The 23,856-nt window shown below is 39.3% G+C and overlaps 1 protein-coding gene across 1 annotated transcript in view; it reads right to left on the bottom strand.

Moving 5' to 3' along the window:
• Positions 1-506: 506 nt before the first annotated feature.
• LOC109461584 (N-chimaerin-like) overlaps positions 507-23,856 on the bottom strand; it is a 44,376-nt gene continuing 21,026 nt past the window's right edge. The window contains exons 3-13 of the mRNA XM_019757963.1: positions 17,640-17,695; positions 16,607-16,638; positions 16,124-16,237; positions 14,868-15,183; positions 12,393-12,467; positions 10,734-10,818; positions 9,898-10,077; positions 9,319-9,396; positions 8,814-8,951; positions 2,223-2,328; positions 507-1,663 (exon numbers count right to left, since the gene is read on the bottom strand). Of these exons, the coding sequence (XP_019613522.1) occupies positions 1,489-1,663; positions 2,223-2,328; positions 8,814-8,951; positions 9,319-9,396; positions 9,898-10,077; positions 10,734-10,818; positions 12,393-12,467; positions 14,868-15,183; positions 16,124-16,237; positions 16,607-16,638; positions 17,640-17,695 (1,355 nt within the window). The 3' untranslated portion in view covers positions 507-1,488. The remainder of the gene's footprint in view (positions 1,664-2,222; positions 2,329-8,813; positions 8,952-9,318; positions 9,397-9,897; positions 10,078-10,733; positions 10,819-12,392; positions 12,468-14,867; positions 15,184-16,123; positions 16,238-16,606; positions 16,639-17,639; positions 17,696-23,856) is intronic.

Raw genomic sequence — 23,856 nt, 5'->3', positions numbered from 1 at the left:
GACTGACATCCATATACTGAGGGTTACACACAACTATTTTCCAACAACCCTATATTTCAACAATTCTAATGACAATGTTTGACAATACATGTATAGGCCTGGGGTGTCAGAACATAGGGTGTTCCCATAAAGTTATGCAACCATAACCATGATTACAATAGTCTTAACATCCTCTTGATTTCCATGAAGCTACGAGAATTTACAATTCAAACTACGTCAAGAATTATCTGTACATATTCATGACTTCAAATTCAAATATTGTGACTAGCCAATGAATGAGAAGGTTGTTCTTTGAACTGACCAATGAGAAGTGGTGATTTGTAACATGTGACCAATCAATGGCCAATAGAATTCAAAGTTTAGTTGACCAATCAGGAAAAACACTTTTGCTATAAATAGATCAACTGACAATATCAAGCACAGTCACATGACTTATACATTGACCAATCATATTATTTCCCTGTAAGCCAATGAAATACAGCCATAGTCATCATTTGCTATTCTGACCAATCTAGCTTATTTACAAAATGAAGTACTGGCCACTCAGATACAAGTTCTGTCTATGAATCAGTTATTAGAATACTGGCAAATCAGGTACAAGACTTTGCAATCAAGTTGTCAATGAAACACTGTCACATGACTTAGTATTGGCCAATCAGATTTGAGTTTTGAGTCACATGACTACAGTTGTTGGTACAAGTTATTCAGAGCCTAAACCTACATTTGGCAACCAATGAAATGGTGTCTAAGTACTGGCCAATCAGTTCTGAGTCATTGTTACATGATTAGATAGTAGCCAATCAGAACTTGAAACTATTTCTGTCAACCAATACAACACAGTCTAAGCACTGGCCAATCAGATTTGAGTTTTGAGTCACATGATTAGGTACTAGCCAATCAGAAGCAGAGAAACAATTTTTGGCAAAAAATGAAACACAAATGAAAGACAACCATGTCATTGACCAAATACTGGCCAATCAGATTTCAGTATTATGGAGCCTGATGATGAGTATCCAATCAGAGCCCGAGGCTATTTTTGTCAACCAATGAAACAGTCACATGGCTCAGTATTAGCCAATGAAACACAAGTATTGCTAGTTGAAGAGAGCATCCTGAAACTTGATGATGAGTTTGTGTCCACGATTCGAGCTAAAAACTGGCCAATAAGATTTGAGTTATGAGTCACATGATACTAGCCAATCACAGCCTGAAGCTATAGTCACATGACAAAGTACTAGCCAATGAAACACAAGTATTGCTAGTTGAAGAGAGCATCCTGAAACTTGATCATGAGTTCGACTGCCCTCCTCTGGAACTTCAGGTCGGTCAGTCCGGCGAGCGAGTTTGTGTCAGCTAAGAACTGGCCAATCAGATTTAACTTTCGAGTCACATGATTAGGTACTAGCCAATCAGAAGCAGAAACAATTTTTGGCAACCAATGAAACACAGTCACATGGCTCAGTACTGGCCAATGAAACACAAGTATTGCTAGTTGAAGAGAGCGTCCTGAAATTTGATCATGAGTTCCACAGCCCTCCTCTGGAACTTCAGGTCGGTGAGTCCGGCGAGCGAGTTCGTGTCTGCGAGTCGCATCAGCGTCGGTCCCCAGACCATCCCGAGGTTCTCTGCTGTCATCAGATTAAACTTGTCGCATTTAGCAACTCTGAGGAGACAAAGTAAAACATTTAGATACTAGAAAGGTATGTCATTCAGGTATACAGTGACCAGTCTCTCCAACCCTGTTTTAGATTTCAAACACCCCATCAAGAGAATCATGAATTAGAAAATAAATGCCAGAAGAAATTATTTTAAATAATACATTTTGTTGCCAGCATTTGAGTCTGTTTTGAGTTTGTGGCAGAGTTTTAATATCTAAAGGTCCTTTGTTAAGGTTACAACACTACAAAGTTGTAAAGGTTGTCCATCCAGGATACATTGTGTAAAAAAAACAACAACAATGTTCCCCTTTGGCTATCTTAGAATAGTCAATTCTCACATTAAGTTCAAAACCTCACCAACCCCCCACTTGGTCCCTTTGCTCCCTTCTGAGTACTACCATGATGATAAAACAAAATAAGATGTTGAGCCATAAGGAAGCTGAGAGTTTGAAAGTATACTACCTGATAATGTTAAAACAAAATCCTAGCTAGATCCAAGTATCATACTGTTCTTGGATATGATATAATACAATATACGCAAGTAATAAAATATGTTAGCCTTACTTGTGTAGATGAGCCATGAGGAAGCTGAGAGTTTGGAAGTGAGCTGGCGGCAGATCGTCTAACGTCTCGTGGATCTTTCTCAGACAGTCCTTATCATCAGGAATCTCTGCAGATAACACAACAAGGGAGACTATGAGGGCACTGGTTGTCATGTAGGAACAACAATTCATAAGGTTTGTAACATTGAACCTAATTGATATAAAATCTCTGTAAAGAAGAAAACACAACAATAGAAACTATGAGGATACTGGTTGTCATGTATAGGGTAAAACTTTGTAGCACTGAATCAACACAAGGTTTTACTAGAAAACATATAATGTCAACATTCCACTAAAGATTTTAAGCAAACATCTACTAGCACTTTTCTGCCAAGTTATATATACCAGTCACCCCCAAAATGCATTCTCTAATATTCATAATAATATTCAATACAAGATTGACCAGCAAAACCATGACACCCAACCTCTACCGGGTACACACTTGGCTCTCCAACCCATATGCTGGCTCTCTATTACCAGTTCTGCATACTGTGTACCAGCTAGTGTCGGTCAGTAATAACAGAGCCCACTGTGAACAACAATGCCACATGGAAACATGAGAGGTTGACACTTGTCCTCAGCTTTGTGTTTACTACGTCAAACAAAACATATCAGGTGTGACCCAACAGAAAGACCTGGAGATAAACAGGGAAAGTCCCCCTTTAGAATACGAGGGAAAACCCAGAACTTTCGCCCACACATTGTGGAACAGAAGCAATTTTTCCCTACATGTACTGAAGAAAACTCAAAGCTTCAACTTCTAAAGACTGGGAAACTCTCTACCCAGGCAAGTCTCAGACACCCAGGTGAGATTTAGACACTTTTGTCAACAGAAGAAACGCTGGAAAATGTCTACTGTCAGCATGGCCAGCTTGGCAAACAGACTGCAGAAACTGTGCATAAACAGTCCGTACAGCAAAGAAGTCAGTTATGGTCAGGCACTGAAGGAAGCTATTGCTAGTGAGGATTGTTCCATGGAGGTAGAAGTCCTGAAAAGTCTTGGAGACCTGCGTCTTGAGAAAGCCAAGCTCAGCAAAGATTCAGCAGAGTTTGACAAGGCTGCTGCCCTGTATGCTGCTGCCTTACTGCGCTGCAAAGATCCAGATGTGGGAGAAACAATGGAACATCGTATCCGCTACATGGAGAAACTCTCCAGACAACTGCTGCAGGGGTACAGTCCACACTTCCGGTCGCTGTCACCAGACTACTGGGGTACTGCTGACAGTAATGTCTTAAGGGTGGCAGAGATTTGTGACAAACTGGACAGAAGAGTCGGTAAGCCCTTGCACTCTGTAGAGGAAACTTACACAGAAACATTAGTGACTGCGATTGGGAACAGCGACATGTTCTTGGAGGTTGAAGTTCTCAAATCACTTGGAGATTTCTACCTTGGGAAAGGCAAGACAACCTCTGATGTATCCCAGTTCTCCAAGGCAGCTGCCATGTACAACAAGGCCCTGACAACATGTGGGGATCCGGGGACAAAATTGACCCTGGAACATCGTAAAAAAAAACTATCTTGTACTTGGTTAGATGTCTCTTGAACAAGATCAAGAAAGCAGTGATAAAGGTAATATACGTATGACAAAATCTGCTGAGAAAAATTTGCTGAGAAAATCTGCTTGTCTGAGAAAAGAAATTGGGTACAACCATGTTGCTTTGAAACATTTATGGAAGTATAGACGTAAATGAAGAAAATTACATTTTGTTGTCATTATTTGTTCTTCTAAGATCTAAATACTAAAAAACTAATAAAAAAGTCTAGGAAATGACACTGACAGGTTAGATGTTTGCATGTGTATAGATTTGGTTTATGGTCACTATAAGTTCTACAATGCCAGTTCACAAACAAAAACTGATAAAAACAAATTCTTATATAATAACTTACACATGATACCACTACGTCAACATGATACAACTAGACTTATACATGATACAACTACATCAATTAATTCTTTTTACTTACACATGATACAGCTATTGAACTATAATTGTACAATGTTGCAAAAGAATATTAGTAAGAAAATATTAAAAAATGTGAATTAAATTCTGCAGCTATCATTATCAAACCAAGCAAGACTGAGAGAAAGAAGACCACACATGCCACACCAGACGGGGGACAAGAGTATAGCTGCAAATACACTGCAGGATCAACATCTTTATCCAGGCATAAGAAGGTTAGAAAACTTTAAGTTAGCTTTTGATTTGATCAATTCTAGAAGTTCATTTCTATAAATTGATCAAATCAAAAGCTAACTTAAGAAAACTTTTTCTTCTTTGCAGCAAACAAAAGTATCCATTCAACATGACTGCAACAAAAACTATTTTTAGTACTAGTTTCATAATTATTTCAATTCTTTTTCAGCAAAGCATCAGAATCAGGACTGACCAGTGCTGCAGCCAGAACTGGTAAAGATAAAGGCCATACTGACAGGTGAGATAACATATAATTTATATTCAGAAATATGTTGCCCATAACCTTTCTGAGACACAACTTCTCTTTACATGATTGCGTAATTTGTACATTGGCTGAATGGATGACAAAACAAAAACATTGGACAGGATAGTGAATGAGTGAGATCTGTAATTGAATCAGGAAATTCATATGTTCTTTACAGTCACATTCACTCCACAACTCAGTATCATACCTTGCATTTCTTAGTAAGTACAAGGACCACCTAAAGGAAGGAGACTCCTCCCTTGCCAGAGCAGACCTGGACTCAGCAGAGCAGCACTTTGCAGCTGCACTCAAGATGGTACATGTGAGAGGTACAGGCCCAACACTACTTTTCTTTAGATTTTACATCAAGATAACTACACAGCCTGATAACAATAGCTGGAACAGTAAGGCCTAGGAAAAAAAGTTTAGTTTCCTGTCTTCCTGTTTAGTAGAAAGAACTGATGACCCCAGCCTTTTTCTTTTGTGTAGACCTAACTGACAAATGAACTTGAAATACGTTTTAAATCTTTTTAAACCTTTAAGTTAGTTAAAAGAATAATTCTATCACCAAGATAAATACACTTGTAATTCCTAATAATAATATGTATTCATGATCAACACCTTCAAATTCAGATGAGCCGACAGCCCAGCAGTTCCAGAGAGAGGTGGAGCCCCTGTGCAAGTTGGGGGATGTCTACAGTAAGCGAGGTCAGCAGACAGGAGACGGGGGAGACTTTGTCAAAGCAGCAGCACTCTACAATGCAGCAATAGCCAGGTCAGAGGATCAAGTCCTCAATGGTAACATAGTAACAGCTATTAGAGAAGTAGAGATGTCATTCCTCAAATGTGCCTTAGGCATTGATAGAAATGTTAACCGAGATGACACAGACAAACACAAGAAACAGCTGAAGGAGATGCGGGACCAGATCAAGCTGGAGATGGAAACCATTGACCAGCAGCTGGATCCCTATGTACATGATGAGGATGACCCATGTGTCAGAGAGATAGAGGCAAAACGAGCTCAGGCTGTCAGGCAGTTGTTTGAGAAAATTGCACAACAAAGGAAGGAGTTCATCAGCCTGCTTGTAGAAGAGTGTATTGGGTTAATGAGTCCCCCTCCCTGTAAGTATGCCCTGATAGGTTTGGGTTCACAGGCCACAGGACTGGTAACTCCATACTCAGACCTGGAGTTTGCCATCTTGGAAGAGAAAGAAAGTGAAGAATGTCTTGTGTATTTCCGTAACCTCACCCACTATCTACACCTCAAGGTGGTCAACCTGGGAGAAACCATTCTCCCAGCACTGGGAATAAAATCTCTCAATGACTTCTACTCTGAGAATCCACTTGATGACTGGTACTATGACTCTGTTACACCACGTGGGTTTGCATTTGATGGTTCCATGCCAAAGGCAAGTAAGACTCCACTGGGCAGGCAGGGAACTAAGAATGAACCACCCAGTGAACTCATCTGCACCCCAGAGAACATGGTCTCAATACTTCAAACTGATGTCACACTGTATCTGAAGGAAGGATATCACCTTGCCACTATCTTGAGAAACCCATGCCTGATAGCAGGGGACCAGGATTTGATTGACACATACATGGCCATCACAGTGGAGATACTGCAAGCTGATGGGGGTAAAATGGCTCAACAACTGGCACAGGAGACACTGAGGGAAAACAATGACATCTACAAAGATCTACAAAGATCCCTCACAGCAAGGTTGATTGATGTGAAGAAAGATCTCTATCGCTTCCCAGCTGTAGCAGTGGACTGCTTGGCACTGTCTTCAGGCATCATACCTACCACAGTTTGGGAGACAATAGAAGAAATGGAAAACCAACAAGTGATCAGTTCCAACAATGCACATCACCTGACAGTGATTGCCAGCATCTCAGCAGAACTCAGGCTCAGAACATACATCGCAAATGGTGGACAGAAGGAAAACCTGTCAGCTTTGGCCTCCATTGAAACAGCCCAGCATGGACAGGAACCATACCTACAGACCAATGATGAAATACAAACAAACACACTGAAACAGATTTTTTATCTACCAAATGAAAAGCAGCTTTTCAGATACTATTACACAGCACTCTATCTTAGATATCTTTTTTCAATATGGTCTGAACAAAACATAATTCCACATTCATCCGATGATTTCTATGCAACTTTACCGACAATTGCAATAAGAGAAACAATGTACACTGTACTGTGCAAATATAGCCAGGCTGTCTGCTGCTACCAGGAAGCTTTGAGGGAAGCTAAAGGAAATGATGCTGATAAAAGTGTGCTGCTCAACAGGCTTGGTGTTGCTTTGAGAAGTATGGGTGATTATCAGGGGGCAGTCAGCTATCTTGAAGAGGCACTGTCATTGGCACGTTCCTCTGGTCAAGGTATCACAAATTCAGATACAAATCCTAGTATCGCCATGTCACTACTCAACTTGGGAGGAGTCTATCCCCATCTGGGTGAATACAGAGAAGCCATCAGCTACCTTCAAGAAGCACTACAGATGTACAGGGATATCTATGGTCAAAATACAGCACATCCCTACATTGCTGCCTCACTCAACATGCTGGGGTCAGCCTGGGATGACCTGGGGGATTACAGAAAAGCAATCAACTACCGTGAACAGGCACTGCAGATGTACAGGAGCTCAAGTATCCATGGTAAGAATACAGCACACTGTGATGTTGCAAGCTTACTCAACAATGTAGGAAAGTCATGGATAGAATTGGGTGATTTTGAAAATGCAAGAAACTACCCTGAACAGGCACTAAAGATGGACAGAAGTATGTATGGTCACAATACAGCACATCCTGGCATTGCTGTCTCACTCAGAAACCTGGGGTCAGTCTGGTACCACCTGGGTGATTACAGAAAAGGAATCAGCTACCATGAACAGGCACTGCAGATGTACAGGAGTATCTATGGTCAGACTAAAGCACATTGTGACACTGCTGCCTTACTCAACAACCTGGGGGGAGCCTGGCATCACCTGGGTGATCACAGAAAAGCAATCAGCTACCATGAACAGGCACTGCAGGTGCACAGGAGTATCTATGGTCAGACTAAAGCACATCCTGACATTGCCACCTCACTCAACAACCTGGGGTCAGCCTGGCACCACCTGGGTGATTACAGAAAAGCAATCAGCTACGGTGAACAGGCACTGCAGATGTACAGAAGTATCTATGGTCAGACTAAAGCACATCCTGACATTGCCATGTCACTCAGAAACCTGGGGGTGGCCTGGCACCGCCTGGGTGATCACAGTAAAGCCCTCAGTCTCTGCCAAGAAGCCTTGGTTATGGCAAGGCAGGTTTTCCCTCAGAACAGAAGCCATCCACTGATAAAAGACATTGAACAGGGTCTGGCAATAATCAATGCAGAGATCAGAAAATAGCATATAATCTTTGGGCCTTGTTTTACATGTACATGTAGGTAGTAGTCTTTCAAATAATAGCTGGCATATTACAATATTTTCACAGTAACCAAATGTATGGATCTCAATCTGATAACTGCAAAACAAAATGCATCAAGTTTACCATTACACAATCTAGCCCAACAAACCACATGCTGCTCTGTTAATTGTTACTCAAAAACATTCATATACAGGTGGTATATGATGCCAGTGCCCCTCCAATTCTGTCCTACCACTTAAAACGCAATGTAACCCAACACCACAGGGTGTCTGCTATGTACACCACCAGTTACCATGGTGACAGCTGTCTGCTCCAGGTCATTGACCTTATTTGTTCAAGAAGAAGAGGAAGAAGAAACAGAGTAAAAACAATATGTTTTCCTTAGAACAAACTAAAGGGAAACATAAAAATGTGAACGGGCATCCAATGCAATTTCAGGGTGGCAAAAAGTTTTTAAAACTGGAGAAACAAGCCCAAAGATGAGTCCTTTATTTTCTGGGTGGTACCCTAAAAATCAGCCCAGGGTCCTTCCAGTAACTGTTTTTCTTCAGAACTTTTGGCATCTTTGCTCAATGAGTGTCAATATACATTGGGACAGTATGTAGATAAGTGACTAGAATATTGACTTTGAAAAATCTGGTTTCCAAGCCCTAAAAACTGCTGAGACAACAACTATTAAAGACTTACTGGCTGCCTCTATGAACTTTGGGTAGACGTCGAAGGTGATGAGTGGAATGGGTAACATGCGGAAGTAGAGCTTCAGCGCGCCCGCTATCGTGTTGATGTCTTCGTATGTAGACTCTGAAATGTCAGCCTGAGCTCCATCTGAGAAAACAGAAAAATGGATTGTTTGTTATGAACAAAGGGAACAGCTGCAATTTCAACCTGACCTGCTAGATGTCCCCACTGACAAACAGTTGCAGTTCCAATCCACAGTATTATACATGTATGTCCCCACAGACATTTGTATTAGACTCCAAGATTTAAGTTTTGCTGTAACAAAAAAGCAAATACATTATCTACAGTAACTACAAATATAACCGTTACTGTGAAACAGTTGCAGTTCAACAGAAGTTGCTAGATGCTAAATACAATTTTTCTATGTAGGACTGTTTTTCAAAGGTTTGTACTTGGATTGAGAAGCCATGTTTCAAAAGTATTTGTGATAAAATAAATAGTATCTCACTATTACCTTTGTCAAATGACAGTTTGACTTCTTCTATGTCATCATTAAAGCCAGAAACTCTGTAAAGTCCTTCAGACAACAAACCTGGAATGTAAACACAGAGAGTTAGAGAAGACTTGTTTATCAGTGTTGTACATGTACATAATGGAATAAAATTGTAAATTACTAAGTTGCAGTTTTATTTCATACACTAGGTGTCCTCACTGATACATCATATCACTTAAAACTTTATCCTCAGAACAATGGTACACATCTTTCATTAAGATACACTGTTTAACAAATCCCAAATCATGCTCAATCACAACTTTTTCTTTTCCTGATTTCTTCACATTTTATAAGTCACATACATCTTCAATTTCAACGATACATTTTCTCTCCTTCATAGATTTTTAAAGGACTTTTCTTGTCCCTTCGTCCTTCCATCACTCAGATTCTAACATCTTTAGTTACCATCTTTTCTTCTCTTAATCTCCTGGAAACAGTTGTCCATGGCCGGTATATCATTTTTCTTCTCTTAATTCATAGATTTTTACAAACATATTTATCCCTTTCTCCTTCTCTCACTTTCTAAAATCTTTAAGTTACCGTCTTTTCTTCTCTCGATCTCCTGGACACAGTTGTCGACGACGACAGGCCGGGTTGTGTTGTGTGCCTTGACGATTGTCGTCAGGTCAATGCCATAAACCTTCTTGATGTACTTCATGTGAGGTTGGCAGTCATTCGGCACAACCTTCGAACACTGCTTATGCGTGGCCAGGCCACAATCTGGGGAAACAAACAATGTATTTCAGGCTTATTGTATCCAGAACATCAAAAACCATGGCAGGCAGGGTTCTGGATAGTCCACACATATCCAGAACCGTGCCTTGGGCAAATCTATGACATTGTGGATATGTGTGGACTATCCAGAACCGTGCCTGATCCTAACCCTAACCCATTCAGGCATAGAACTAGACAGGCATGGTTCTGGGTACAACAGACTGATGCCGTAAAACTTCTTAATGTACTTCATGTGAGGTTGGCAGTCATTCGGCACAACCTTTGAACACTGCTTATGCATGGCCAGGCCACAATCTGGAGGGGGGGGGGCAGAGATGTGTGGTTTTATCATGCGGTACATGTATATGTGCAAGCATGTCTAAACCTTGGAAGACGGGGAGGAACAGACATTAAACTGGATAGTGAGTGAGTGTAGAAGAGAAGTTTTTCATGGTGTTTTAACTCATGTAGTACAGTATAGTTGTTATTTTGTACTAACAGACTTATTAGTGCACAAGTCTATACCTTGAATGAACAGATTAAAGTTTTACTCCCAGCCCTCTTTTTTCATGTCCACTTGCTGAAATTTCACATAAAATGTCTGAGAACCAAGGAATTATATTGCTGTGGTCTAAGAAAGAGAAGAGCATTACTGTTCTCACCTGCACATTTGACCCCCTGAGCCACCAGTCCCCACATGAAGTTAGCACAGTACTCGCACCAGTGGGGGCCTCGGAACGTGTTCACCTGGAGGGGGGGGGTGGGGTGGAAGAAAAGTCTGCTGATAACAACTGGCTACACACATAGCTGAAAATGGCTGGTGTAGGCTCATGCAAGTCAGTGTCTTACAGTTAGAGCATGTCTGACACAACAGTTGTATGTACTCAGGACCTCTCTAAAAGCAGTGAACAGTCAAAACAGGTCTGTCCTTGGTACTGACTCATTGCACATTAGCCATCCACTGCACTAAATAAATACCTTTTGTATTTCTGTTGTTACACATGTGTGCCATCTTTGTTAGCCTAGCTTTTTATGTCTTCCATGCCTGTGCTTGGTGCTGAATTCTATGTTAATGCTGTTGTTCATTTAGCCATCCACTGTACTAAATGACAAACTAAAGTATTTCTGTTGTAACAAATGTGTGGCATCTGCAGTACTAAATGTTACCTAGCTTTTTATATCTCCCATACCTGTCCTTGGTGCTGAATTCTATGTTAATACTATTGTTTGTTAACCATCCACTGTACTGAATGACAAACCTCTGTATTTCTGTTGTTATACATGTGTGACATCCATAGTAAATGTTACCCTTGCTTCTCTATGTCTTCCATGTCTGTCCTTGGTGCTGAATTCTATGTTTAACTTAGTGTCATTGTACATTAGCCACACTAAATACCTTCTGTATTTCTGCTGTTACACATGTGTGACATCCACAGTAAGAAATGTTTCCATAGCTTTTCTATGTCTTCCATGTCTGTCCTTGGTGCTGAATTCTATGTTAGGTTGTTGTTCATTAGCTATCCACTGTATTGAATGACAAACCTCTGTATTTCTGTTGTTTCATATGTGTGCCATCCATAGTAAACATTACCCTTGATTTTCTATTTCTCCCATACCTGTCCTCGGTGCTGAATTCTATGTTAATACTGTTGTGCAATAGCTATCCATTGATCTAAATGTCCCTTTTGTGTTTCTGCTGTTTATAGAATACCCATGTGTTTAATCCACAGTACTAAATGTTACCCTAGTCTGTCCTTGGTGCTGAATTCAATGTAAATACTATTGTACATTAGCTATTCACTGCACTGAATATCACATGTTTAGCATGTTTAGGACTATCTGTAATACTAGTGTGCTTGTGTCAAAACAAGCTTCATCTACCGTAGTACTGAATGTATGTCTGAGGAACAAATATGTGTTTCCTTTCTGTGAAGCACAAAATGAGCTGACTTCCACAACAGGAGTCATCTGGACAGTATTAAATATTTACACCCAATTATTGCTTCGACAGCTGTTTATTACATAGGGTGGCATTAATAATAGAAAAGAGTTCTGTTAAGGAAAAGCAGTGTACCTTGAAGTTATGAGACTTTTCGTAACCTTTTCTATGTCTTCAATGCCTGTCCTTGGTGCTGAATTCTATGTTAACACTTTTGTGCATTAGCTTTCTACTGAACTGAACATCCTTTTGTGTTTCTGCTGTTGTTACCCATACATGCCATCTGTAGTACTAAATGTTACCCTAGTTTTTCTATGTCTTCCATACCTGTCTTTGGTACATTAATAATAGAAATAAGCTTTGTTAAGGAAAAGCAGCCTACCTTGAAGTTATGAGGCTTTTCGTAAGACGATGCTTCGATGCTGGCCCGTTTGCTTGGTGAGAGAGCTAGGTCCAGCTGTTATGTACAGGAAGGAAAGAGTAGTGTTAATCTGCACTCTACAAGAAAGCACACTGGTCTAGCTACTAGCATGTGTAGTCCAGTGGTTAGTGCATCTGGATCAAGAGGTCGTGAGTTCGAATCCCGATTCTACAAAAAAGCACACTGGTCTAGCTAGTTGCTTGTGTAGTCCAGTGGTTAGTGCCTCTGGACCAAGAGGTCGTGAGTTCGGATCCCGGCTCTACAAAAAAAAAAGCACACTTCTTTAGCTAGGTGCTTGTATAGTCCAAATCCCAATCCAAATGTTCGAATCCCATCTGTTGTCACTCAACAGACATGCACGCTACTGGAAAAGGTGTCAGTCTTTGGGACAGGATCATGTTAAACTAAACAGTGGTCCACTTTTCATTGTACTAGAGGAAATTCCCAACACAATGAACCTGTAAATATTGTACATAGCATCTGTCTTCTCTCCCACAACCTAAGGAAAAGAAGTTAAACTCTTCTAAATTATTGATTTTATTGAGCTACATTGTATACCAGTTCAATCTCACTTTACCTCTCATTCCATAAAAGTGTTACAATAATATTGGCTATTATTGTACACGTAGGTCTTGATTTTCCACAACCTCTGATTCCTAGATCAATCAATCAATCAATCAATCAATCAAAATGGTTTATTAATAAAAGACATTGCAGCCAAACAGGCTGAATTGTGCCTTCTGTACATACATATTGTGAAGGATACATTAAAAAAATTATTAGATATACCAATTGAGCATCGTTTCTTCAAATCCAAGAGCCAAGCAATTGAACTGGAGCAGCCCTACATACCCAGTACACGGGCCGGTGCTTTTATTCTGATAACTTTCTATTCGAATAGGCCATGGCCTTGTAAAAGGGAAGCCACACCGGAAGTACAATACCCCGCAGACCTGAACACCAATACCGGCCGACACTCCATTTAGGGAACGGGAATTAAAATCAATGGATTCTGAAATGAAAACTGGCTTCTGACTTTGTTCACTCTCTAAAACTGTGTGTACCAAGGTACAGACTTTCCCTTCACACTGTTTCCATGTAATAATGTAGTTCTCCAATCTAGCACTATTACCGGAAGCCTTATATTACAGGAAGCACAATACCCCACAGACCCTTACACCAATACTGGCATAGGAAAAAAAATTGTGTTTCCTGTTTCCTTACCGACTCTAGAAAAGCTTCTGACCCTAGCCTTTTTTTGTGTGGACTACTGAAAGGGACATAAATATGTCAAACTGATAACCCTTTCTAGCTCCATGACCTGACACCTGAGTGATAAAATGTTGCACAAACGGTTTTCCAACATTGACATTTAAAATATTATTGTCCTCATGCAAGTTTTACTTTGTTAAACAGGATTGTATGTAACGTTGTATCACTAGAGATGTGCAAAATCTACAACAAAATTATAAATAAACATGAAAACAAAAACCCTTCCTACGGACCCAACTTTTTTCAGGACTGAAACAGGAAACACAACATTTTTTTTTCCTTGGCCTTAACACCAATACTGGCAGACAGTTCATTTACGGAGCGGGAATTAAAATCAATGGAGGATTCCTGAGTCTGACCTTCTGATTAATGAAGTCTGAACTGGGGGAACCTGGAATAAAAGCCAATAACAGAGACGTACGTGTAGGTGTAAGAAACAGATGGTAGAACTCCTGTGGCGCAACGGCAGCATGCGCGATTCGGAATCAAGAGGTCCCGGGTTTGAGTCCTGACATGCCACCGATCTTGTGCCCTTGGGAAATGGACCTTTACACGACTTTCTCCACTAGACTCAAGTGAAAATGAGTATTGTCTGTCCTATATTTGTTTCTATGTGCGGGACATAACACCAACAACAGCTGCCTCTGTTCCGCGTGTATTGCACTGTTGCAATTTCAATAAATCAAATCAACACACGTACATCCTTCTACAGTGTAAAACTATTTCTATATTTCTATACCTTCTGTCTCTTGTGTACAATGTATGTGTACAATTATGTCATTGGCTTTTATTCCAGGTTCAAGTCATTGACCTTATTTGTTTGGAGAAGAAGAGGAAGAGGAGGAAGATACTGAGCAAAAACAATATTACTAGAAAAGTAACATTTGCAAAGCAAATGCATAACGTTTACCTTCGGACATGGTTTGCTCTGTTAATTTTTACTCATTGACAAACACATTCACATACATGTACTACTAGCATATGGTGACAGGAGCAGAGCAGACCATGAAGTTTGCAACATTATGTAACCCAACACCAGTCACCATGGTGACCGACGTCAAAAAATCATGTCATTGGCCAGGTCAGAGGTTAGTGTTTGGAACAGAAGAGGAGGAAGAAACTGAGTAAAAACAATATGTAAACATAAAAACATTAAAATCTTACCGAAGAGTTGTCCGAACTTTGTGACGTCGAGGAAGAAATGGAAGAGAAGTTGTCCACCTCATCGATGGTCGCCGTAGTTACCGTTCTGGAGAACGTTGTCACGACGCGGGACGTCCGTTTCCGTAGCGATAGGTAGCCGCAGGGTTCGTAAATCGGCTCGCCGGTCATCCGCTTGATGTATTCTTCCGCCTTGGCTTCGATGTACATGGTGATGAGGCCGTCAGCGACAAGGTTCTGTATCGTGTCAAAACGCTTGTCCGCGACGAAATGTTTGCCGTCGTAATACAGCCGGAAATTCTTGGTGGTCCCTCCAAACCTAAACAATTGGAGAAAATAAAATTCAATCAGTCTTATTAAACATAATTATAAATTATTATAAATATAAAGTTTTTTTTTGTTTTTTGCTGATCTCTAGACAAGGTTCTGTATCGTGTCAAAACGCTTGTTTGTGTCGAAGTGTTTGCTGTCGTAATACAGCCGGAAATTCTTGGTGGTCCCTCCAAATCTATGAAGACATACATGTAGAGTTTCAGTTTAAATACAGTAACTATAAATCAGGTTCTGTATCGTGAAGACCACTTGCTCGCGACGAAGTTAATGTTTGCCGTTGTAATATAGCCAGAAATTCTTGGTGATCCCTCCATACCTGAACATGTGAAGTGAAGACATTTCAATGACTTCTACATTTTCTATACCACACTTCACAACTTATTTAATACACTATCAAAAATTATCATCATCAATTTACTTGAATGTTTACTCCGAGCTAGTTTATAGAGAGGTAGTTCTGTCTATGAGAGTTAATGTATTCTAGATGATTTTGGATTAATATGGGACACATGCCTGCGGTGAATCAACAAAGAAAAAGAAAACCTGATACTGTGATAGCCAGTGTATATGTGTAGCTACCATGAATTTTTATGTATTGTACAATCGAAATTCATGATCTGTAAGTTCTGGTCACAAGCATGAGGTAAATATTAATAAAAAAACAAATATTAAACATTAGCAAAGTACCTGATAGCCAATGTGTTTTTCAGTATTCTACATGATCTGTATGGATATGGGTCACAAGCATAAAGTAAATAAATAAAAAAAACAAATAAACAAACTACCTGATGGCCAGTTTGTAGCTACCATGTACTAGGTACTTCTGTCTTAATTTCTGAATTTTTATGTATTCTACATGATCTGTATGGATATGGGTCACAAGCATGAAGTAGATAAATAAACAAACAAACAAACAAACAAAGTACCTGATAGCCAGTGTGTAGCTGCCAGGCTGCCGCTGACTTTCCCTTATAAGGTAACTCCCCTCCACATCGCCTAGCAACGCATCCGTCTCCTCACGGGAGATCATCCCGTGGAACCTGTAAACAAACAAACAAATAAACAACCTGTCAACAAACAAATAAATAAGCTGTTATACATGAACAAACCTGTTATACACGAAACATACATACATGTACACACACACGCAATCAGAATTAATACACATACAGACACACACACAAACACAGACACACACATGTACATATACACAGACAAATACAAACAGACACACACACATGTGCACACACACACACACACACACACACACACACACACACACACACATGTGCACAAACACACACACACACATGTGCATACACACATTTACACACAAACACACACGCTGACAATACACACACGCTGAGTTTTTAAGCCCAAAGCAGTCACAAAATTCCAAGACAACTTACTCTCTTCCATAGTATTTTGGTTTGTTTCCAACCTGTAAAAAACATACAAAAAGAATTAGTAACGAAATTATGATATACGAGATTTTAGAGATATGTCTCAAACCATATAAGACGATATGCAATACACAATTCATATCACTCCAACCTAGAACTATAATGTACAACTCACTGACTTAACTTATTAATAAATGTGTACATCCGTTTTTTTAATCTAATTTTTTCTCAGTATTATCTTGTCAAGCCATTTTACAGTAATCTATTTATATGTCTGGCTTATAAAAGGTCTCCAGATGCCAACAAATCCATTAGGAGTGAGGCAATTTCTGAGTGTTTGGATTTCGTCCAAGAAGCCTTTTTGTGTGTCTCAAACGATTCAACTTCAGCCGGTCTGTCCAGATCTATCCACGTACACGTCTGCCTGAATTTATGTTTTCCTTCTGAAAACTTAATTTGGAAAACATTTGGTAATGTTGAGATAGTTTTACAGATTGTCGATTGGGTAGAAAGGTAAAGGTAAAGGTAGTCCCATCATAGCCTTTTTGAGGCCATAGCGGTAATGTGTCTAGAGCAACAGACACAAGACCAGGTTTCAAAGAAGCCACGTGACAAGCCTCACTGGGTCAGTCTACTGAGGAAGAGTCGACTGTGACTGGTCGAAAGCTCTTGGTGAGAGAATTTTTTTGTTGGACCAAAAGTTTTGACTTTAAACAAAGACCTGGTCCAGGTTTGATTGTTTGCATTCCCAGCTAGACATTGTATCCTCAGCAAGTTCAACTTTACTCGACTTTCCTAACTCCACCCAGGTGTAAAACGGGTAAATGACTTCGGTTGGGGAGTTAAAACTACTAAAAGGCAGTGAAAGGAGAGGGATGGACTCTGCATTCCTGTACCATGCCCTAGACACAGTGGACTAACGCCTGCTGTACCTGCCTCAAGAAAGCTACATGTATGGGACTACCGTTACCTTCTACATTAGTATTTCCTTAAAAACAAAGATTCTAAAGTAATTATAAGGTAATATATGAAAACAAACCTCCATGGTACAGACTATCCTCCTAGGCTGGGGGGCCTGCTGTTGGAGCTGGTACACTGCAACAAACAGACAAAAAATCCTTGACTATATTTTGTGTTTACAATATTTTCACTTTTTAAAGCTGTGTGTAGAGACTTTGTTTCCACAAATACATGTATTAAGTTGATGAACTTCATAAAAGAAGGTCGTTAAAATATCAAAACATGAATCTTATGGTTCTAAATTGTGAATAGTAAATAATAGGCTGGACAGCCCATTTTTAAACTGACAAAATATGTTTAAGTATTGAATTGTGGAGATACATTGTTGTACTAAGGGAAGCTTATGTATTATGTTACTTTAAGTATTGCATTGTAAAAATATGTTCAAGTATTGCATTGTAGACATACCGGTATATTGTAAGTGGGCAGGGAAGTTTAATATGTACAATATGCACACGGTACATTAACTGTTGCAATCACTACCTAAAATGATCATAAACGATCAGTAACCCCTGGGGAAACTCAGATCAACGAAGAGGAATCTCTGCTAGTTTTATGTTCCAGATTCACATCAGTTTCAGAGGAACGTCTTAACGCATGTCTGAATCCACCACAAGGGAGTGCTTTAGTCCCTCCCACAGGTACATCTTCTGTAATCCTTAAACACATCACACTTTGGGTGCAGCTTACCAGACCAGTACTAACATCTGTGTCCATAATATCACCAGGGTCCATAATATCGCCACCTTGAGAAACAGTGTGCTTAAAGATATTTTTACTGCAACATACCCTAGGTATATAGATTTGAGGTGTGCAGGAGTGCATACCAAAAGTATGTTGCAGTAAAAATATCTTTAAGCACACTGTTTCTCAAGGTGGCGATATTATGGACCCTGGTGATATTATGGACACAGATGTCATGTAAGTAGGACTTGTAGAAGTTTACTACACATATGGGATAAATAAATCACTCAGACTATAAATCTACAGTAATCTCACCACTCGCTACTGTGTAGGAGGTTACTACACATATGGGTCACCAGCACGTCGGCAGAACATACTGCGCCTGCGCAGAACCCTGTATTTTCGGGTTTTTCGTTGGGTTTTTGGTCAACGTTGCATCAGAATTTTGCCTGTTGCAGAGGATATTCTTTCCGACATAACATTTGGAAACTACTGTCGAAATGCTAACCTCATATGAGCAAATACAACCTTATATGAGACATTCTGCCGAAATGCTATGTACAATACATTACGGGTTTCGCGCAGGTGCAGTACGTTCTGCCGACGTGCTTGGGTCCCCCAGACTAAAATCTACAGTTACTGTAATCTCACAAACACATCATACCTCAGGGTAAAACTTCCCACTCACAACTCTGTGGCTGTACGAGTTTACTACTGTTACTGTACATATGGGGGACATAAGTAACTCAGAATCTACAGTAATCTCACCACTCACTACTGTGTAGGAGGTTACTACACACATGGGTTGCCAAGACTAAAATCTACAGTTTAACTGTAATCTCTCACAAGCACATTACACCTCAGGGTACTGAACTTCACACTCACAACTCTGTGGCTGTACGAGTTTACGACTGTACATGTACATGTACAAAATGTACACATGGGGGACATCCATAACTCAGAATCTACAGTAATCTTTAGTTTAAGATTCAAGATTCAAGATATCTTTATTAAGCTATCGCAGTGAGAATATCACTGAATTGCAGTCAATTTACAGACAATTTGTTTTAAAAACGCTCACAAAGACAAGTAATATTGCACATAATTCTGAATCCTTAGGTTAAGAATACTTTGCAGGGAACTATATTACTGCTCGTAAGACTAAGATCTTTAGTTACAGCATATTAAAAACGTTCAAAAATTTTAGAGCACATTACCCCTAAGAGTAGAACTTACATTGTACATACACATAGTCATGATCAGTTACTACTCTGAAGGAGTTTATTACACATATGGGTGATAAAAATCACTGAGACAAGTCATAAGCGATGTGAAGTGATAAAATGATCATTGTCTTGAGCACTTCAATTTCTCCCACTGGCTATGGATGGGTAGAAATCACAGAGTTTTTTAACGTTATCTTTCATATAAAATGATTTTATAGTCTAAGATTGAAGTGATTATCGTATCCAGAACCATGCCTATTTACATGTACTTCAATGCCTGAATGCAAATAAATAAATGTATTGCAAGACATCAGTCATAAAACACACCAGCACAACAGCAACTTACCATAATCTTATCTTAAAAGTCATTATTTTCACATAAAAACAAATCACCCAAAACATTCAGGATAAAGACTTTTACAGTCTGCACTAGTTTTATCCTTCCTGTGATCAGCTATGAATCCTCTAATCTCCAAGCAGATCCTATAATACAAGACAGTAAAAAAAGACAGTATCAAATTGGCCAGGATCCAATTGGCCAGAGAGGGTCCATACGCCACCCAAGGCAAAAATCGTGGGTTCAAAAGCAGTAAAATTTAGCCAAATGGGTTGAACCAACCTTCCCGTGGACTGACTCTCCTGGCTAATTATTCCTTATTTTTTTAACCAAATTTTACAGTCCGTACCCTGATCTCTGGCGAATGGATACTGCCTGGCCAATTTGATGCTGCCTTTTGCCACCCTAGGATCTGCTTGGAGGTTAGGAATCCGCCCACTTCATTCTGATGCTATCTTTACGACGTCAGGATGAGCCTGTTAAGTTTCAAACGACTCCCCAGATGGAACAGAACAGCCGTAAAATACAAGCCGTAAACGTCAGCAGGAGAAATATTACTGAAGTAATGCTTAATTTTGCTCAAGGACAAAATAATAAACAGCTGTTAAAACTATTTTCACCTGGAATTACATGTAGTATGTGTTTGGAATCAGCATATCAAATTAAGTTGATATCTGTAGCTATAGCCTCCTGAAGGCCTTTGTACAGAGGCACGGATGGTAGAATTCAGGAAAAAAGGAAGAGCTAGAAAGTTAAGGTAACGTTTGCAAAGCAAATGCAAAATGTTATCCAGAGCTTGAGTTCGCATATTGGTCTGATGTGTTAATTCTTTAACTCACTTACACATATTATTACTGTCTAGTATATGGTCAGACATGACTCTAAATCCCTCCTGCTATAAAATTGCCACATTATGTAATCCAACACTACATGTAGTTACCATTATAGTGACAGATGTCTGGTTCAGGTCATTGACCCTCTCTGGTGAGCCAACTCTCTGGCCAATTATAATTCTCTTTTTAGGCTGATTTCTACTAATTTATTCAGCCTGCAAAAGGAGTCTGGTGGAGACTAGCAAACCTCTACTAGGAGAATATTACAGGAAGTGGTTCACTTATGAAGCCCTCTCCTCGCTGACAGTCCCGGCGTTTGTGGCTATAGATTACCCAGAAATCACTAATACTTCATTCCTTTCAAAGAGAGATCACACTCAGTTAATCTCCAAGCAGATCTTTTGGTACCTAAAGGACAATATCGCTCATGCATTCGTTTGTTTGTTAATTTGTTGGAATTGGAAGGGAAGTAATAAATTGGCAGGGCAGCATCCAACAACCCACCACATTTGGCTGGCAAAAACAAAGAAATCCAGTCTAAAACACACAAAAAAATGAGCCAAATCCTATAAACCTCTGCTTGGAGAGGAACATATACAGGAAGTGGTTCACTTATGAAGCCCTCTCCTCGCTGACAGCCCCGGTGTTCATGGCAATTATAGATTTCATACCCAGGCAAAGATACCAGTACAAAACACCTAAAAAATAAGAGCTTACTACCATTTAAAATTTGTGATCATGAGATATCAAACATACAAAGGCTACAGAAAACAAAACCTTCTTGGCGAAGGTAATAAGCCAATGCCTATATCTATACAGGAAGTGGTTCACTTAAGAAGCCCTCTCCTTGCTGACAGTCCCGGCGTTTGCTTATTTTGCTCAACGCCAAAAGAATCAACAGACTGAGTTATTTTCACCTGGCATGGAAATGTATTACTATTAGGGGACAACGCATTATAAAGGTTGGTAATTTCAGTGAAAGTGTTACAAACAGGAAGCTAAAATTCAGCTTGTAGAAAGATCATTATTTTAATTCTGGATTTAATTCATACATACTTTCCTTTTAAAGAATCATCCCAGCCCCTTGAGTGAAAGTGCTGCCGGAAGTGGCTCACTTTCCCTTTCGTTATGAAGCCCTCTCCTCGCTGACAGTCCCGGCGTTCACGGCAATACATTACCCAGAAATCAATAGTTCCTAATTACGTGAAAGCGCCGGATGTCAGAAACGCACGACCTCCGACACGACCGAAGAGACGACAGACGGTCGCCAAATTACTTAAAACCCCAAAACCGATCCTGCCGGTGATATATCCTCCTGTCAGGAAATAAAAAAAGGCTCTATTCTCTTACTGAAATGTATCCATGGCTTTCTATTGCTAAAACATATTCATGTAAGAAGATAGTTTAAAGACTCAAGTCATTTTCAATTTGAATTTTGCATCAGATTCTGTAACAATTTCGCTCACTCCAGTAAATCATTAATTTCTACTTAAAACCCCACCAAACCGATCCTGCCGAAGATATATCCTCATGTCAGGAAGTAAAAACAGGCTCTATTCTATGTCAATAGATTTCTTATGGCATCTAAAGTCATGTACATCTATTCTATACACTCCCAAAATTTATACTCAATTTAAAACCTATAAATTTTGCATCTGGAACAATTTTTAGTCGATATTACGACACAAATAAGTCACAAATATGCTCCATTCTGTATTGTACAGTAAAGGTATTCACAGCTTTCTAGTATATATAAATGAGATACTTTTTACAATTAGTTGGGACTGAATAATGCATTTACTCTGTATTGAGACATGCATTCATAGCTTTCTGTGGTATTGAATTTCATTCCATGCTTCTTCTAGTACATGTATGTATTTTTTCTAGCTAAGAATGGACTGTCACAAATTCTCCATATGGACAAGCCATAGATTTCTGCAAGTTTTAAATTATATATTAGGAATTCACTCCATGGCCTAGTTAAATTTCTATCTAGATTAGAAATTTGTAAGTGAGACTCTAAATTTCATGATTTTTATTTTCTTCATATATAGCAAGAAGAAAATAAAAATCATGAAATTTAGAGTCTCAATTACAAATTTCTAATCTTAAAGGTATAACTTATAATAAGTCAAACTTAAACGACCAAAAATTTACACATAACAAAGTCTTGTGGGGTTTAATTCTTCACACATTCCATTCCATAACTGTGGTATTTTTTTCCAATCTGAGGTCATTCTTGTGTCATCTTTGTTGAGCTTCGACCAGCCCAAGTATGTCCACTAACCCCAGGCTCCCAGACCTACACCAGTCTCCCAGGGTTTTATACAAATTTGGAGATGAATTTGGCAAAAGTGCATCAGCTTTTTGAATTGAAGTGACTGTCAGTAATAGTAAAACTCATGAGAAAATATAGAGGATAACCATAATGATTGTATTTGATCAAGGCAGAGTTACATATAACTGTGAGTTGCCTAAAACCCTAATAATACCAATGCATTGGGCAACGCTCCCAGGGTTTTTACAAATTTGGAGATGAATTTGGCAAAAGTGCATCAGCCTTTTGAATAGCAGTGATTAAAGATATGAGAGAAGAATAGGGGGTTATATTGTACTGGACAGATCAAGACAAATTTGAAAAAAATGACTTCTAATACTATAAAATATTAAAGTCCTGGACTTAAGTCTTCAATCATATAACCAGTTAACTTAAATCCTTAGTATACAATGTATTTTTTTCACTCTGAGTCTGACCTCTTCCTTTTGGATCTGCAAGCTGATTTTGAGTATTTCATAATACTCAAAAGACCCAAACAAATAAACAAAACTTATTTTTGTCAACAGAACATGAAGTGTGCTTGAAAATAATTAGAAACTCAATCAAATTCTTCATAAAATAAACACTTAGCTATCCCCCCAAAATACACTTCGTTCATTTTCTGGACCAGTAATTTATAAACCACTTCAAATAAATACCAAGTCTGTTAAATTATGGGCAGTCAAATTCCTTGCATTTAGATAAATACATTTCACATACTCCACAGAACAGCATGCCATAGTAACAAATGTCATACAAACAGTGTCTTCTTTTTATATCTTGTTTGTAAATCGACTATAATTTCTTACAGAAACTGGCAAAATTATCAAACTTTAAGA

The sequence above is a fragment of the Branchiostoma belcheri genome, unplaced genomic scaffold (assembly GCF_001625305.1).
Source record: "Branchiostoma belcheri isolate BF01 breed outbred unplaced genomic scaffold, Haploidv18h27 scaffold94, whole genome shotgun sequence".
NCBI lineage: Eukaryota > Metazoa > Chordata > Leptocardii > Amphioxiformes > Branchiostomatidae > Branchiostoma > Branchiostoma belcheri.
This window is presented reverse-complemented; position numbering and strand designations above follow the sequence as displayed.